The sequence below is a fragment of the Zootoca vivipara genome, chromosome 1, assembly GCF_965207765.1.
Source record: "Zootoca vivipara chromosome 1, rZooViv2.hap1.1, whole genome shotgun sequence".
Classification (NCBI taxonomy): Eukaryota; Metazoa; Chordata; class Lepidosauria; order Squamata; family Lacertidae; genus Zootoca; species Zootoca vivipara.
Window position 1 is genome coordinate 100,083,924 of NC_142582.1, and position 15,723 is coordinate 100,099,646.

Below are 15,723 nucleotides of genomic sequence, written 5' to 3' on the forward strand. Positions count from 1 at the left end.
TAACGCAAACGTACAGGCAACATCTGAGCTCTCCCCAGTGAAGCCGCATGGTCACACAGCAGGGGAAATATCATTCCCAGGCACTGCTGCTCACGTAGCTACTTATTATCCGAGCAACCCTGTAACAAGAGACCTGAAATTGCTGTTTTGTGAAAAAATTCCTGCTGCTAAGAAGGTGGCATGTTTGAATTTAAAAGGCACCCAGCACAGCCAGAGGTTATTTCTGGATCAAAACACTCACACAAGGATGTAAGAATATAATAGAAGAGGGCTGTATTTCTAAAAAGTTATATTTTATGGCAAACATCAAACTGATACACCTAAGAAGTGGTAAGTTGGAAGTTTGAAAATGTGAAACTTTATTACCCCAGAATTATTAGGTGAGCCAGTTTAATATTGATCTCCTGTCTAAAATATTACATACTGTACCAGGAATTATCTTTTAATTTTGTAATTAAGGCTACAAGGCTTTCCTTGCCCACTTATTCACTGGAAAACAATCTATGGTTCTCTGTAAAAACATGTATTTAAAGGTTTGGGGCAGAGCTGCACAGGTAGCATTTTATCTGAATGTTGTGCTTGCTATTTTGGAGACGAAATAGATTACCTTGTAGTATCAGTTGTGTCAAGAAGGAACTCTTGGCAACACAGTGTAAGGCTGTTATGAATATATCAAACATCTATGTGGTAGCACATTTCCTGAATGTCTAGTTATGCATCTTGTTTCCAGTCAACCTAACAAGGCTCAATGCAGCTGTAACACTAGTGATCAGCTAACCATGGCCAGATTGGAAGCGCACCAATAGCTGCATGGGCCTAATGCTTTTAAATGCAGAAGAAAAAATGCAAGAGATGAGGAAGGTGAGGGGTCACAACTGCTATACGGTAGTGGCAGAAAAGCAAAAAAACCCAAAGTAAACTATGAGGAGTTTGTATGTGGTAGAGAAATAGAGACAGAGTATTTACAGTGCATTAGAAAGACAAAAAGAAAACCCTTTTATAGCCTCAGTAGGGGTGCTAATGAATTGCTTTGCAAATGAAGACATCTCATCATTAAAGGAACAAATCTCTGGAAAATAGTATCCCTGGAGCAAAGAGATGTAGGATGCTTTAGCTGCCCAGAGTGACTGGGGCAACTCAGTCAAATGGGTAGGGTACAAATAAAAAAATATTAAGTTGAGATTCCTGCATTGCACTTGTTGTTGTTGTTTAGTCGTTTAGTCGTGTCCGACTCTTCGTGACCCCATGGACCATAGCATTGGAAGGGACTGCATTGCACAGTCCCTTCCAATTCTACAGTTCTATAACGCTATCAATTTAAATTACTGTACTGTGCACTGAATTTTCACCCTACCTCTCACAATCAGTTTCCGAGATTTTAAAATGAAACGGTAGCGTTCTCACAAATTACACTCCATTTTTTAGAAAACAGCACATGAGAACAGCACACCTCAGGGAATCAATATTTAATTTACAACTTATACAACTTTAATATAACAGGAAAAGAGCCTGCTGCTGGATCTAGCCCAGCAGCCTGTTCACGCAGTAGAAGCGTTACCCTTAATTGAGTTAAGACTTCATAATTCAGCTTGCCGTATAGGAAGCCAACACACAGGAGTTTATTCGTCAGTGACGGGGTGCGTGTGTTTCTGCTCTTGTTTATGCTGCAAAGCTTGGGGCGCAAACTGACAAGCTGTAAAATGTGTGCACCCTGCGCCTCTCTTGCGATCCTTCCCGTCTCCCCCAGGGAGTACATCTCCTGGGCTTGCTTCCGCGCAAGCAGTTAGGACTGCGATCCTACACCCATCTATTTAGGAGCAAACCTCGCCGAAAAAGCAATGGGGTTTTACTAGCAGGAACGCAAGTACAGTACAGTATAGCGGAGCGAGGCTCCTCCCGTTTCGGTGGCTGCGATTCCGCTCCCCCCGCAACCTTCCCTGGCTGTGCTTTGGTAACTTGGGGCGAAAATGCACGTCCCCGGCGAGCAAGCCAGGCTCAAACTGCAGCCAGTCCCCCGCCGCGGCCGCTTTTCCCGCGAGCGAGAGGCTTCGCCGCTACGACCCCGCGTCGCCCCGAAAGCGCTGCAACCGCCTCCCTCCTGCAGCGGCTAAGAGACTGAAAGGGAGAGAGAAGAGGAGCACCAAGACAACAGCAGCCGAGCGTCCGATTAACAGATGTCCCTCGGAGATCCGGGAATTCTGCTTTATTAAGGCAAGAGCAGCCGAGCGTCCGACCAACCAATCGGAAGGACGCGGGGCGGGGCGGAGCTTCCTCCTCGCATCCTTGGCCGCCTTTGTGACGCAAGCGGATGCTGGAGTTTTGAATGCTCCGGCGGTTATTTTGGAGTGGACGTGCGAGCAGAAGGGTGCGCGACCGCCTGCTTTACGGATCGCGCAGGTGAGCCTGACGCGCGCGGGGCAGGAATGGTGGCCTCGGGGCTTGGGAGAAGGGCGAGCGCGGGGAGGGCGTTTTCCTCGTCTTTCACACGGCGCTCCGGGAGACGCCGAAGCATCAGCCCGTCCAGCTCAGTATTGCCTGCACTGACTGGCAGCTGCTCTCCGGGATTTCAGGCAGGGAGCGCCTGTCAACCCTGAGGCCGGGGGTTGAACGTGGGACATTCTGCATGCACAGCAGCTGCTTTGGCATTTAACTGCAGTTTTGCAGCATCCTTACACGAGAGTAAACTGCCATAGGATTTACTTCGGAATGCCAATGGCTGGAGACCACAGGAGGGGGACGAGCTTTTGTGCTCGGTCCCGCTTGCGGGTTTCCCGCAGGCATCTGGTTTGCCACTGTGAGAACAGAATGCTGGACTAGGTGAGCCATTGGCCTCATCCCGAGGGCCCTTGTGTTTTTTCTCCCCGTGGGTTTCCTTCTGACCAAATATGCACTAGGATCCGGGTGCAAATCATTGTGGTAAAGGAGGGTGATGCTGCTGCTGTTGGGCGCATCCCAGGGTCTGAGTGGTGAGTGTGAGTATAATTCATTCTCTCATTGCTGGATCTCGCTTTCTGCATATCTCTACTAAGTGTGCATACAGCTCCACTGGATGTATGTCGCAGTTCTCCTGCTTACAGGGCATTGTACGCACAGTGAGAAGGTGTAGGAATGCAGCACTTACCTGACTTCAGTTTCCTTTGGTATTATTATTGTTAATTACATTTGTATACCGCCCTGAGATCTACAGATGAAGCGCAGTACAACGTAAAAATACAATATAAAAAAGACAAAATGCACAATAAAATAGGAACAAAAGCAAACCAAAAAAATCTCCCCTCCCACTACAGTTAATTGAATGTAAATAAGCAAAGGCTGGTTGAAGAGGAATGTTCTATGCCTGCTACCTAAAGGTATATACCGTAATTAAAGTGCCAGACAATAGACGTTTTTCTGGTGTTCTATAATATTGGAGTATATTTATAAGTATTCCACATCCTACTGTAGAGAGAGAAACCACACACTAATGCCCCCAGAGCCCAAAATTCAGTGCTCTCTCAGTTCTCTGTGTACTTCAAAACTGGAGTCTATTCTTTGCAGAGCAATACTGTACCTTATTCCATCCTCGTGGCAGGGTAGAGGAAGAGAAGAAAGATATACATCCCCCTCCCAGCTTTTCTTTCAGATGGCAACATACTGTTGTCTAGTAACAGTTTTTTAGTGGTTGACAGAGTTACTTCTGCTCAAAGAAACACAGTAGGAGAATCTGTAACATGCTTAAAAGAATTATTTTTTTGAGGGACAGCCATGCTACAGAAAATTCCATTAAGGCTGATGAATTACAGTGTTATCCTATGCATATCAGACTTGCTGTGTTGTGTGCAAGACTAACTCCCTAGTCATGCACTCTTACTTGAAAGTAAGCCCCATTCAGTTAGGTGTGCTTATAAATAAACATGTAAAGTATTGTGAAGTTGGTTCAAAGTAGATTATGCTAAAGTAAGTTTATTAGCTTTAAGGTAGGATAAAGCTATTGGTTTGCTTTAAAGGGCTGTTTACTGAGGATTTTATTTTGCACAGGCCCTCTTTCTTCCCACTGATGACTGTTTTCTATATGCTTGAAATCCCCAGGAATATGATTTTCCACATATATATTTTTGTGACAGGGCTCCTCTTTCTACATTTAACAGCTAGCATTTTATATTTAAAAACGTTCTTAAATTCAACACAACAATTAAAACAAAGTAAGTTTGAGGGGGAAACAAGGCAACAATAGGTTTTTTCATTCAGAGCTCTAAATAAAAAAAATCACCTGTCAAAAATTTAAATTCATTAATTTAATCATTTTATACTGTTGCTTGTGAAGGTAAAATTGTAAATTAAAACAATTTAAAGCAGAAGAACGAAATCACAGATAATGGGAAAGAAGATAATGGGAAAGAAGAATGCCTATCATCAACTACAATTGCGCTGCACTGGCAGCCTTCCCTATGCATCAGTGTAATACACTAAAGTGGGGCTATTTCACAACTGGGACAGCATCACTGAACAGTCCCTAAATCCCAGTTACCCACCTCAGCTTTGAAAATGACATCTAGGAATAGAGCCTGGAATGCAGAACTTAAAGAGCAGGCAGGTCCATACAGTGGTGCCTCGACTTACGAATTTAAGCCGTTCCGAAGGCACCTTCGTAAGTCGAAAAATTTGTAAGTCGAAAAACACCATTGGAAACGCGATTGGAAACGGAAAAATTCATAAGTCGAAAAATCCCTATCTAAAACCGCTGCGGATTTTTTCCGGATGTCGAAACATTTGTAAGCATGCGGCCATTACCCCCATTCATAAGTCGAAAAATTCGGTTGTTGAGTCGTTCGTAAGTCAAGGTACCACTGTAGTCTGGAAACATGTCATACAGGAATTCAGCTGGTGCAAACAAACCATTTCCCATCACTTCCTTTATGTCAGGAAAAGCTTTATCTGTTGAATTTCTGTGTGCCACACAGGTGTCGATGCCAGAAATAAAAAAAAGCAACTCAACCCAGGGAAGCACGAAAAGAGAATAACATTTGTTTCCCTTTGTGTCATTATTTTGCAAGGCTGGAAGGTGACAAGGAGTTCATTTCTCATTTGTCTCTTCCCAGCCACTGTTGTGATGCTCTCAGTCATTCACTGCCCTAAGCAGATAACACCCCTTTACTGACTCTTCCCTACTGGCCCTTTAAAGCCCTAAACAGCCTCAGCCCAGTATACCAGAAGGAGTGTCTCTACCCCCATTGTTTAGCCCAGACACTGAGGTCCTGCTGGTTCCCGCACTGCAAGAAGTGAAGTAACAGCGAACCAGGCAAAGGGCCTTCTTGGTAGTGGCACCCTCCCTGTGGAACACCTCCCGCCTTTCAGATGTCAAGGAGATAAAGAACTACATAACTTTTAGAAGACCTCTGATGTTTTATTATGCTTTGATATATGCTGTGAGCTGCCTAGGGAAACCCAGCCAAATGGGTGGTGTATAAATAATAAAATTATTATTACTGTCAAGTTGATCACTGTGACTTAGCAACTGTTTATGGTTGGAGCACTCTTTTCTATAAGTAGTGAAAGGGATGAGGCAGTTGACATATTTCAGCATCCATATATTACACGTGTGCTTCTGTTTCATCTTCCCTGTTTCCACTGAACACCCCAGAACCTTAGGCTGAAATATCTTCCTTTTTCTAGTAAGATTTCTTAAGTTACTGTTTGGGTTCCAGTCTAAGTAGGTTTGTAAGTTGTAACCTAAACATTGACAAGACAAAGGAGATGGTGTTGGACTTTCAGAGGAAGAGAGGGGAGCTAGCCCCGCTGTATATCGGGGGGGGGGCTGTGTGGAGAGAGTCTCTTCCTTTACATACCTGGGAGTCACACCAACAGGTTAAAGAACAGTTTCTACCCATGGGCCGTGAGGCTGCTGAATGGAAGACAGCAACATTGCAGCTGACATTCGGGGTTGGTGGTCATACAACAGCACACAGTGTAACAAGGACTGAGAGATTGGGGGGAGGGGGGCTCGTTTAATCTCACTGTAAACAAGTGGTACAGTGACAATAAAGTATTTCTATATTTCTATATATTGTTAAATCCAAAGTACTAGGAAGCAAGTCCTATTGAATTCAGTGGACAGTTCTGAGTAAACTGAGCTAAAAGACTGTAAAATACTTCCTAAGTTCAGGAATGTTAAGCCATTTCAGATTTGCAGTGTATAATACATGCAGGCTGGTTATTATTGCTTGGATTTAGAGAGCATTTCCACTAAAAACTGAATATGATTTGCTAAACAAATAGCCCAGTGGTTTCCGTTCAAGTGGTAGCATTAGGCTGTCACAAACCACAATGTGAACTTGAGACCATTTCATATTTAAATTCAGGACACATACAGTGAAATGAAATGGCATCTGTGAAAGCTCCTGAAGTGCAAAGCTTATCTTTATTGCCTGTTAACAGAAGGGAAAACATGCATTTGAAATTCTGTCTCCTTTCCTTGATTTAGAACATCTATATATATAAAAATGTAGGCATTGTGCGCGCAGAGGTCACAGCCTTTCTCCGTAACTGCTGAACCGTAATGGAACAAATTTGGCCACAAGGTACCATCCCATCAGGGAGGGATCTGGCATAAAAAATTATCAAAAAACCACACCTTTCACACCTAAAATAACGGTTAAACGCAAAAAGTGGTGCACAAATTAGACATCACCAGCAGAAGCTCTGAAGACTCCAGCAGCATCCAATAGAAAGGCAGATCGCACACTGCTGCCTCCAAAGCCACACCACCAGATGACATCACAAAATTCCACAGCAACCAACTGAAAACAGGCCTTTTGCAGCAACAAGGCCCAACATTGCCCAGCAGATTGAATAAGCCGCAGCAGACTAGGCTGCTTTCTAGACTACGCCAAGTGGAGGTAGGGGCCTGCCTGGGGGGGGGGATGGAGGGCCAAATAGGGGGCAGCGATAGGTAATGGGTCAGAACAGGGTGGGGGGAGACACAGGGATGAAACCCGACCTCTCTACAGTATTTTGCCTTGGCTTCTCAGACCAGGCCACTTTCCAGACTAGGCCAAGTGGAGGTAGGGGCCTGCCTGGGTGGGGGATGGGGGGCGAATTCGGAACGTGCTTTCTGTTTAATAAACGCCTGGCAGCATTAGGCAGTGTTCATCATTTCCCCTAACACACACTTGGGGGCATGGCGAGGGGTTTTTGCTTTTTAATTTAGCAGGCGTGTCATATGTGAGGCTCTGACGGCCATTTTAAGTAAGGGCAGTCATGCCCCTTTTAACCTAGGCTTCATACTATGACTGATTGCAAGCCTCTGTGTCTTTAAACAAAACAACAACCATGCACTTTCTCTCCCCAGTTTAAGTCCTCGGTCCTCGGATATTTGCAGTGATCAACACCCCCCCCCCCCGGATTTACAATCCCCTACCTTCCGCATGCCACTTCCTGGGTTTTTTTATGGAACCAAATAGCTGGGGCGCTTCGGAACACGCCATCTGTTGCTACGAGGCTGTGGGGCTGCGCTGTTTGATCCCACCCCTGGTCGGGATTTTTAAAGTAGTTCTCTGGGTCCCGGGACGCATCATCACCCCCGATCCTTTTCTTTGCTCAAACGGACCTCTCCCCCTGGCTTTGGGCTTCGCCCAAATGGACCTCTCCCCACCTTCCTCAACACCAAATACTCCTCAATTATACCCACAATAAAAACCATAAAAATAAAAAAGTTACAAACAACACATTAAAAAAACAAAATACATCCCATCCTGCTTTCCAAAAAATTACACCAAAAAACAACCACCCATACCAAAATCATACACTACACACCAAAATAAATGACAACCCCAACTAGAGAAATAAAACATCACCAACATCATAATAAAAAAAACACCAAAACCACATCCTACATTAAAAACACCTACTCCAAATTTTAAAAATCCAAACAACAAAAAAACAAAAAACCACAAAACACAACAATGCCCAAATCATACAATACCCACCAAAATAAATGACATCCCCAAAAATAAAATTAAGCAATAATAATTTCTGCTTCTCATGTTCTTATTTCAAAAACATTTAATCTCAATACAGTACATAAAAATGTTCACAATGCGTGCACAGGGGCCAAAGTATGGAGATACAGGGGGGAGGGGACAACACTCCCCGGGGACAAAAGAGGGCTCAGACAAAAGTGCATGCTGGAAAATAGAACCCAGAAGCTGACAGTTCCTTCTCCAAGGGTGGGGGCCCAGGTATGGAAATATAGGGGGTAGGGAACAACAATCCACGGGGACAACAGAGGGGTTAGACAAAAGTGCATGCTGGGAAACAGAACCCAGAAGCTGACTGTTCCTTCTCCAAGGGTGGGGGCCAAGGTATGGAGAAACAAGGGGGAGGGGCCAACATTCCCCGGAGACAACAGAAGGCTCAGATGGGGGGTGGGGGAGGAAGGGGCTTGATAGCTCCTGAGTCAGGACAGGGTGGGGACAGTCACAGGGATGTGCCGGAGGGTGGGGGGAAAAGGGGGCTCGATAGCTCATGGGTCGGGACAGGGTAGGGACAGTCACAGGGATGAACCGGGGGTGGGGGGAAAAGGGGGCTCGATAGCTCATGGGTCGGGACAGAGTGGGGGGAATCACAGGAAAGAACCACAGCAATGCGTGGCTGGGCCAGCTAGTTTTATTTTAAAGTGACTTGACTATGGCAGTGTAGATTTGACTTTGAAATCAGAGGTTGCTCCAAAATAAGTTTTTTTTTTTTTAGTACAACATTTTTTCCATAGTTCTCAAAAGTGACTGTTAGCTGCAGGTGTTCTATTGCAGGGGAACCTTTGGCCCAGCAGGGGTCCTAATTTTACCCACAAAGCCATTTTCTCCAAGTCATGCCCCACGTCATTTTTCTATTTATTTTTTATTTCATAAAATTTATGTACCACTTGATTCGGGAAAATCTTCAAAGTCGTTTATATGACATCAGGTGTGGGGCAGGTAAAAACATGGCTGCAAAGGAACAATTGGGAGCTGTAAAATGTACTCTTGCTTGTTTCTTGGTAAGCAGGGCTTCCAAGACCTGCTAGGGTTGGTTCCATTCAGGAATTCTCAATCAGAGCTCCCAGGTGGAGTGCATCCCTGACAAAATTGGAATTTGGAGTCAGCGCCAATCAGCTGTTTGGTGTGACTTCAAACCCCAGTGAGAACTGGGAACTCCAAAATGTAGCTTGTCCCTGTTTGAAAGCAAGGTGTGAAGAAAATGGTGTTTGGCAATGACTTCAAGTGCTACATAGATTTGAAGAAGTGCAGCAAAAGGGGCAGGTAGGTTCTCAGAAATCATGGTGACATCAGGTGATTGACAGGTGGACAGCCCCACCCACCTGTCAAAGTGGCTTGCCAGAGGTGGGGAAGCTCAGGCAGGATACAGCCCCCCAGCTGGATCCTTTTCTCTGCCATTGTTTTATCTGAAGTCATGACACCAGCTCAAGTTTGAATTAAAACCTGCCTTATTATGTTTATTCATTTTTGATAAAAAAAGTATCAGCCTTGACTTATGAAATGTATCTTTGTAACCCATGTTGTACCTGTCTGGAAATAGAAAAATAAAGTTTTTTAAATTGGTGTTTTGATTACTTAGCATGATCCGGATAACCCAAGTTCCACCCCACAAAAAAGCCTGCAGAGGAAATAAGTTTGCTAAAGATCATTAAGACCCTATGCACATACATACCTTTCTTTATCCATCTGCTGAATTTAGAATCCTGCTGTGATCCTGAACATGCTTACTCAGGAGTATTTTGCTTATTTCTGGATAGACAAGTGTTTAGGATAATAAAATATTCCCAGTTTCTTTTTCTGCAAGGGGAATGATCGAAGATAGTTAAGGCTGTAACTTTTCCCATCTGCTTCTGTCTATGCTATCTGTAGATGCTTTTTCTAGATACAATTAAATGCTGTGATCCATTATTTGCACAGGAAACCCTAACTATACAGTTGATATCACTGTTGAAATACTTAGAGCTTGTGGATCTTGAATGCCTTGGGACATTATGGGGAAAATAGTATTTTTTCAGGAGGGGTAATCTAAAAACAATTATCAACAAAAACAAAAAAGATTTGTGATTTGGTTGTTTTATATAGTCAGCTAAATACTGTTGCCAAGGCAGAAGCTTTTTTCCCATTTCAAACCAATGTCCCTCTTGGAAGCCATCATCTGAATTGGGGTTGAGGGGAGAGTTATCTCTGTGTTGGAGCTCTGTTGGTGGAATAAAATCCCTGCAAGCTATCTTTTGAGCAGCAGGCAAAAGCCTTATTTTTGCAGACCTGTTTTCTCCCAGATGGGTGATCCTGCATGGTTTTTATAACTAGGATTTCTATGTAGTATCTGTTTCAGAACTGTTTATTGGTGCATACTGTATTCCTAAAACAAATAACATTAGCTTTTAATTCAGATCTTTACACATGGTCAGTGTAATGCAGCAATAGATACTGGCGCAAATTCATTAGTCTCCTTTCCAGCTAGCCCAACTAAACTGTTATGATATCTCTGCTTGCTGGAGAAGTGGGACGTTGGAGGCTAACCTAATCTGACATACTGTGTTTGGGAAGAAGATTTTAAGCAAAGTATTAACTTTACACTAGGCATGAAAGATACTTGCATCTTGGGGTTTGCTGTGTTGCAAAGTGTCTTATTTTACAGGCTTAGAAATTCAACTTTGCCGTTTAGTTGTGTCCGACTCTTCGTGACCTCATGGACCGTAGCACACCAGGCACTCCTGTCTTCCACTGCCTCCCACAGTTTGGTCAGACTCATGTTTGTAGCTTTGAGAACACTGCCCAACCATCTCATCCTCAAAATCAACTTACCACTGATATTTTTATTGGGTATCAATCTACTAGAAGTGTCATTCCAAGGGAGCAAGAGGCATTTATAATGGCAAAATGCCCTTTTCTATAAGCTTACTGGCTCATGAGGTACCTTTCTGGAGTGTTGAATAACAGCTATACTGCCCCAGAGCAACAGCCTTTATGACCTAATTGCTCCAAAGTACTAACCTTTGTGACCTGTTATCTCATCTCACTGCTTGCCTCTTCAGTTGACACAAAAACTCAACTCCCCTCTCATCCCCTCCCCTACCCCTCCTTCCCTCTTTTTTTCTTTTTCTTCACTTGTTCCTTATCATCTTATTTTTCTGGATGAATGCTGAAGCCAGGACTCTCAGCTGACTCACAGAGACAAAATAGCTAACTGCAAGGACGCTAGGAGCTTATTTTCTTCCAGATAATTTTGTACCACCGAAAAGATAATGTATTTGCTTTTCTAAATGTTAAGTTTATTCTAAAAATGTTGTTGTAGCTACTTTCAAAAATAATGGTGAATTTCAATGAACTACTGATTAATACAAAACCTGAAACCAGATTTGTCATGACAGCAGAAAAGTATACTGAGTAGTTAAACCAGTAATTCTGTTTCCTGTACTTTTTTTAATTCGAAACAGAGAATACTGGGTATGGTACTAGACTAAAAAGACTAATATCAGGTATGCTGCAACTTATTTTTTTTCCTTCCATATTTAACAGTTGGAAGGAGAACGCTAGGATGAGTGATAACATTGTTGGCTGCCTTCAGAAACTGAGTAAGTACCGTGTATGTTTGCTTCAACAATTAATGCAGGCTTCCTCAACCTCAGTCCTCCAGATGTTTTGAGACTACAATTCCCATCATCCCTGACCACTGGTCCTGCTAGCTAGGGATCATGGGAGTTGTAGGCCAAAAACATCTGGAGGGCCAAGGTTGAGGAAGCCTGAATTAATGTACGCAAATGCCAATCATGGATTTGTACAAAAAAGAACTCTGTTTTTAATGCTAGTGCAATTTGCCACTTCAAATTCATGTAACCATTGTTTCAGGGACTGGATAATTAACTATTATTGGACATTGTCACTCTGCCCCATACTTACGGTAACAAGCCTAGCTGTACCAAGGAGCTAAAGGTGCCATATATTGTTCTCCTCCCCATTTTATCCTCCAAAAGGTACTGTGAAGTGGATTAGGCTGAGAGAGGGCAACTGGCCTGAGGTCAACCAGTAAGCTTTCTAGCTGATGGAATTTGAACCTTGGTCTCCCAGGTCCTAATCTAACCTCTGTACCACACTGACCTGCTACAAACAAGCACGGCAATAAGGAATTTGAAAGATATTTACTTAAACTGATACCTAACCTTGCGATTAGATTTGTCCTTCCCCTGCAATTCCTTCCCCAAATCTTCAGACATAGAATGCTTCATCATCTATGTGTCATGTACTTGGCTTTGTTATCCATACTGGATCAGTCACTAAAACCCCTATGTTGGACAATCTTCAGTGTTCTAGCAATTTTGTTTTAGCGCTGATTCTTCCTATTGAACTCAACAACTGGATGCAATGTTTCCGTATTTTTCAAGAGGGAGTGTATGTGTCTGTGGTTGTGAATTGCCACTGTTCCAGAAATATGGTGACCTCTGTGCCAAAACATACAGTAGTTCAGCACAGGGACCTTCAGGGTCATGCTGCCCTCATTCAGTGCTTCCCAGTTGTGCAAAGGAGGGGCACACACAATGCCCCCCCCCCCACTTTCCTCTAGCAGGAGCATCCGCTAGATCTCAGTCCCTGTTTTGAATAGAAGGGATCTGGATGCAACCCATTGTGTCCAGGTATTGTTGCTTTGTGTTGGAAGGGCATATCTTACAACTTGAAACATCTGTTAAACATCTAAAGAAAAAGTGGCATTTCAGAGAACTAACACGTTATATAAAATTGCTTCTTAATATTTTAGCCTGTGAATTTTGTCAACGGGCTGATGACCGTCCTGAAAAGTATGGGGAAAGGAGGACTTACGAGGATTACAATCTCACTGTTCATTATTACTGTGTGGTAAGTATTTTCTTTTTAACCTGCAAAGTTCTAAGTACCGTACTTTGCTACAGTGAAAACCAACACCTCCTTGGGTAGTATTATGATCAGCTGGAGCAGAGCATGTGTACGTGGGTGTCTGCAGTAATGTTTTTTCTCAAGTGGAAAGTTATCATTTTTATAACTTACCAGCAATCCATTCCTTTATTGTAGTTAATGTCAAGTGGGATTTGGCAGAGAGGTGAAGACGAAGAAGGTTTTTATGGGTTTTTACCTGAGGACATCCAAAAAGAAATTAATCGAGCTGCAAGACTGGTAAGAATATATCTTGAATGTTGAGTCTGTTCCAAAGAGTTGTCTGACCAGAAGGACATAGCATCATGTATACCAGTACAATATGCTAAAATATGATATAGTTGAGTTTCACTAAGGCTATAGTCTTGCTCTGGCATTATAGGCAGATATTGATGCAACTGTTTTGGTTAAAGAAATCTGTATAGCATTAAGCAGTCATTTCTAGTTAACGGTTAGGATCATAGCTGTCAGGTTTTCCCTTTTCTCACGAGGAAGCCTATTCAGCATAAGGGAATTTCCCTTTAAAAAAGGGAAAACTTGACAGCTATGGTTAGGATAGCAGTGGATAAAACCCAGGGTGTTTTTTTTAAAAAAAGTTGTAGTAAACAATGCTGCTTTTTTTTGGAAGATAAGAAAGCCAAATCACTTCTCAGATAACCTGTAGAATTAACTGTATAAAACACCTGTGATTGGTGTTAAGCAAAATTAATCAAATATCTTAAACTAAAGGTTCTGGAAATGCCAAAAGCATGTTGGAAATTTCTACTACAATTAGAAGTACTGAAGTGGGAATTGGGAGTAAGATACTTGCATATATTTTAAAGACAGAGTCTTTAATGCTGTTCTGTTATAGAAAGTTATTTGCAAATCTGAAAGATCAAAAACCAGCATTTTAAATGATCACATTAGCTGTGTATACAAAATACTAGTGATGCTGTGTATACAAAATACTAGTGATAATGGACAATTCTGAATGAGTGGCTATGCAGGTGACAGGATTATTATTGCTTGGTTTTGCAGTGAACCAAATGAGAAAAGAGAGAAGAAAGCTAGTTAAATTTTCATTTACATAATAAAAAAAGAACTACCTGTATATTAAATCATGGACATTTGAGAAAAGGCTCATTATTGTTTTGACTAGTAGTGATGAATTATTCAACAGTGCATTTCTCTTACTATACATTTATATACTGCTTCTTATTTTAAACAGAGCTTAAAATAAGTTTTAGAATAACTACTAAAACAAAAAATTAAAACAACTGGTGGTATTTGTTTTTAGAAATGTGCTATCTGTAAGAAAAAAGGTGCTTCAATTGGTTGTGTGGCATCCAGATGCAAACGAAGTTACCACTTTCCTTGTGGGGTAGAGAGAGGATGCATTTTCCAATTCAGGGAAAATTTTCCGTAAGTTATTTTAATTAACTTTATAGTAAAATTAACTAGTTATTTAAGCCAAAAAGCTGCAATTTCCAAAGTTCCTGTTAATGTGGAGTTATTTAAATACAATACAGTGGTACCTCGGGTTAAGAACTTTATTCGTTCTGGAGGTCTGTTCTTAACCTGAAACTGTTCTTAGCCTGAGGTACCACTATAGCTAATGAGTCCTCCTGCTGCCGCCGCACAATTTATCTTCTCATCCTGATGCAAAGTTCTTAACTCGAGGTACTATTTCTGGGTTAGCGGAGTCTGTAACCTGAAGCATCTGTAACCTGAGGTGATAACTAGTTGTGGCGTCCCATTTGCATGACAGATTTCCACTCACATAAAAACAGAAATCCCTCTTGCTCATCTCTCATCTTGCAACCACATACACACCTTCCAAATCCTGAGAGACCAGCTTAGTAGCAGGCATCTAATCTTGGGGTATTCCTGGATGCAAGTTTTTCACTGGAGAGAGACAGACACAATCCATAACTCAGGGTGACTTTGCTGAGCTCTCACTTGTGCATCGGCTGATGCCGTTCCTGGGCAGGGAGCTTAGTAACAGTGATCCATACTTTGATATCCTCTTGTTGAGATTAGTGAAATGTGTGTTATATCGGGCTACTTTGGAAGATTACTCTGAAACTGGCTAGTGCTAAATGCTGCAGCTCATCTTTTGAGTGAGACTACCAGCCACAGCCATATCACTCATAATGATTTGTGCTAGCTGCCAATATGATTCTGGGCCAAATTCAAGGATTTTCAGATAACATATAAAGCTCTGAACAACTTGAGACCCAAGTACTTGAGGGAATATCTCCTACCCAGGAGTTAAAATAGTAGGGGGGGGCCCTTTGGCAAATAATATTGCTGACTGTATCTCTGTTGTTTTGTTGTGATAAGGAGTCTGGCTTTGTGCAGTTTTATTGTTCCTTCTAAGATCCGTGGTTGTGGGGCAGAAGACAAATTGACTATTAAAAAAGCCCAGCTTTCTCATGTTTTGGCCATTAAAGCTTTGGGAACTATACATTCCAGAGAGTAATTCTCTTAGTGCAGGACAATTTGGCTAGAACTTTTGTGCTGTGCATAGTAATGCAACACCTTGACTGCTATTTCATTCATTGGTTGCTTATTTGGCTTACTTTGGTTTGGTTCTTAAAAACACCCTTCTCTCTGTACACATTGTTTATACATACTGTACATACCCACTTAGGGACACAGGTGGCGCTGTGGGTTAAACCACAGAGCCTAGGGCTTGCCGATCAAAAGGTCGGCTGTTTGAATACCTGCGACGGGGTGAGCTCCCATTGCTTGGTCCTAGCTCCTGCCAACCTAGCAGTTTGAAAGCATGTCAAATGCAAGTAGATAAATAGGTACCGCT

The 15,723-nt window shown here is 42.5% G+C and overlaps 1 protein-coding gene across 1 annotated transcript in view; it reads left to right on the forward strand.

Annotated features, from left to right (window-relative positions):
* Window positions 1-2,222: 2,222 nt before the first annotated feature.
* Window positions 2,223-15,723, forward strand: part of G2E3 (G2/M-phase specific E3 ubiquitin protein ligase) — a 29,120-nt gene continuing 15,619 nt past the window's right edge. Inside the window, exons 1-5 of the mRNA XM_035110196.3 lie at window positions 2,223-2,397; window positions 11,535-11,590; window positions 12,769-12,866; window positions 13,059-13,160; window positions 14,200-14,324. Coding sequence (XP_034966087.1) covers window positions 2,324-2,397; window positions 11,535-11,590; window positions 12,769-12,866; window positions 13,059-13,160; window positions 14,200-14,324 — 455 coding nt within the window. The 5' untranslated portion in view covers window positions 2,223-2,323. The remainder of the gene's footprint in view (window positions 2,398-11,534; window positions 11,591-12,768; window positions 12,867-13,058; window positions 13,161-14,199; window positions 14,325-15,723) is intronic.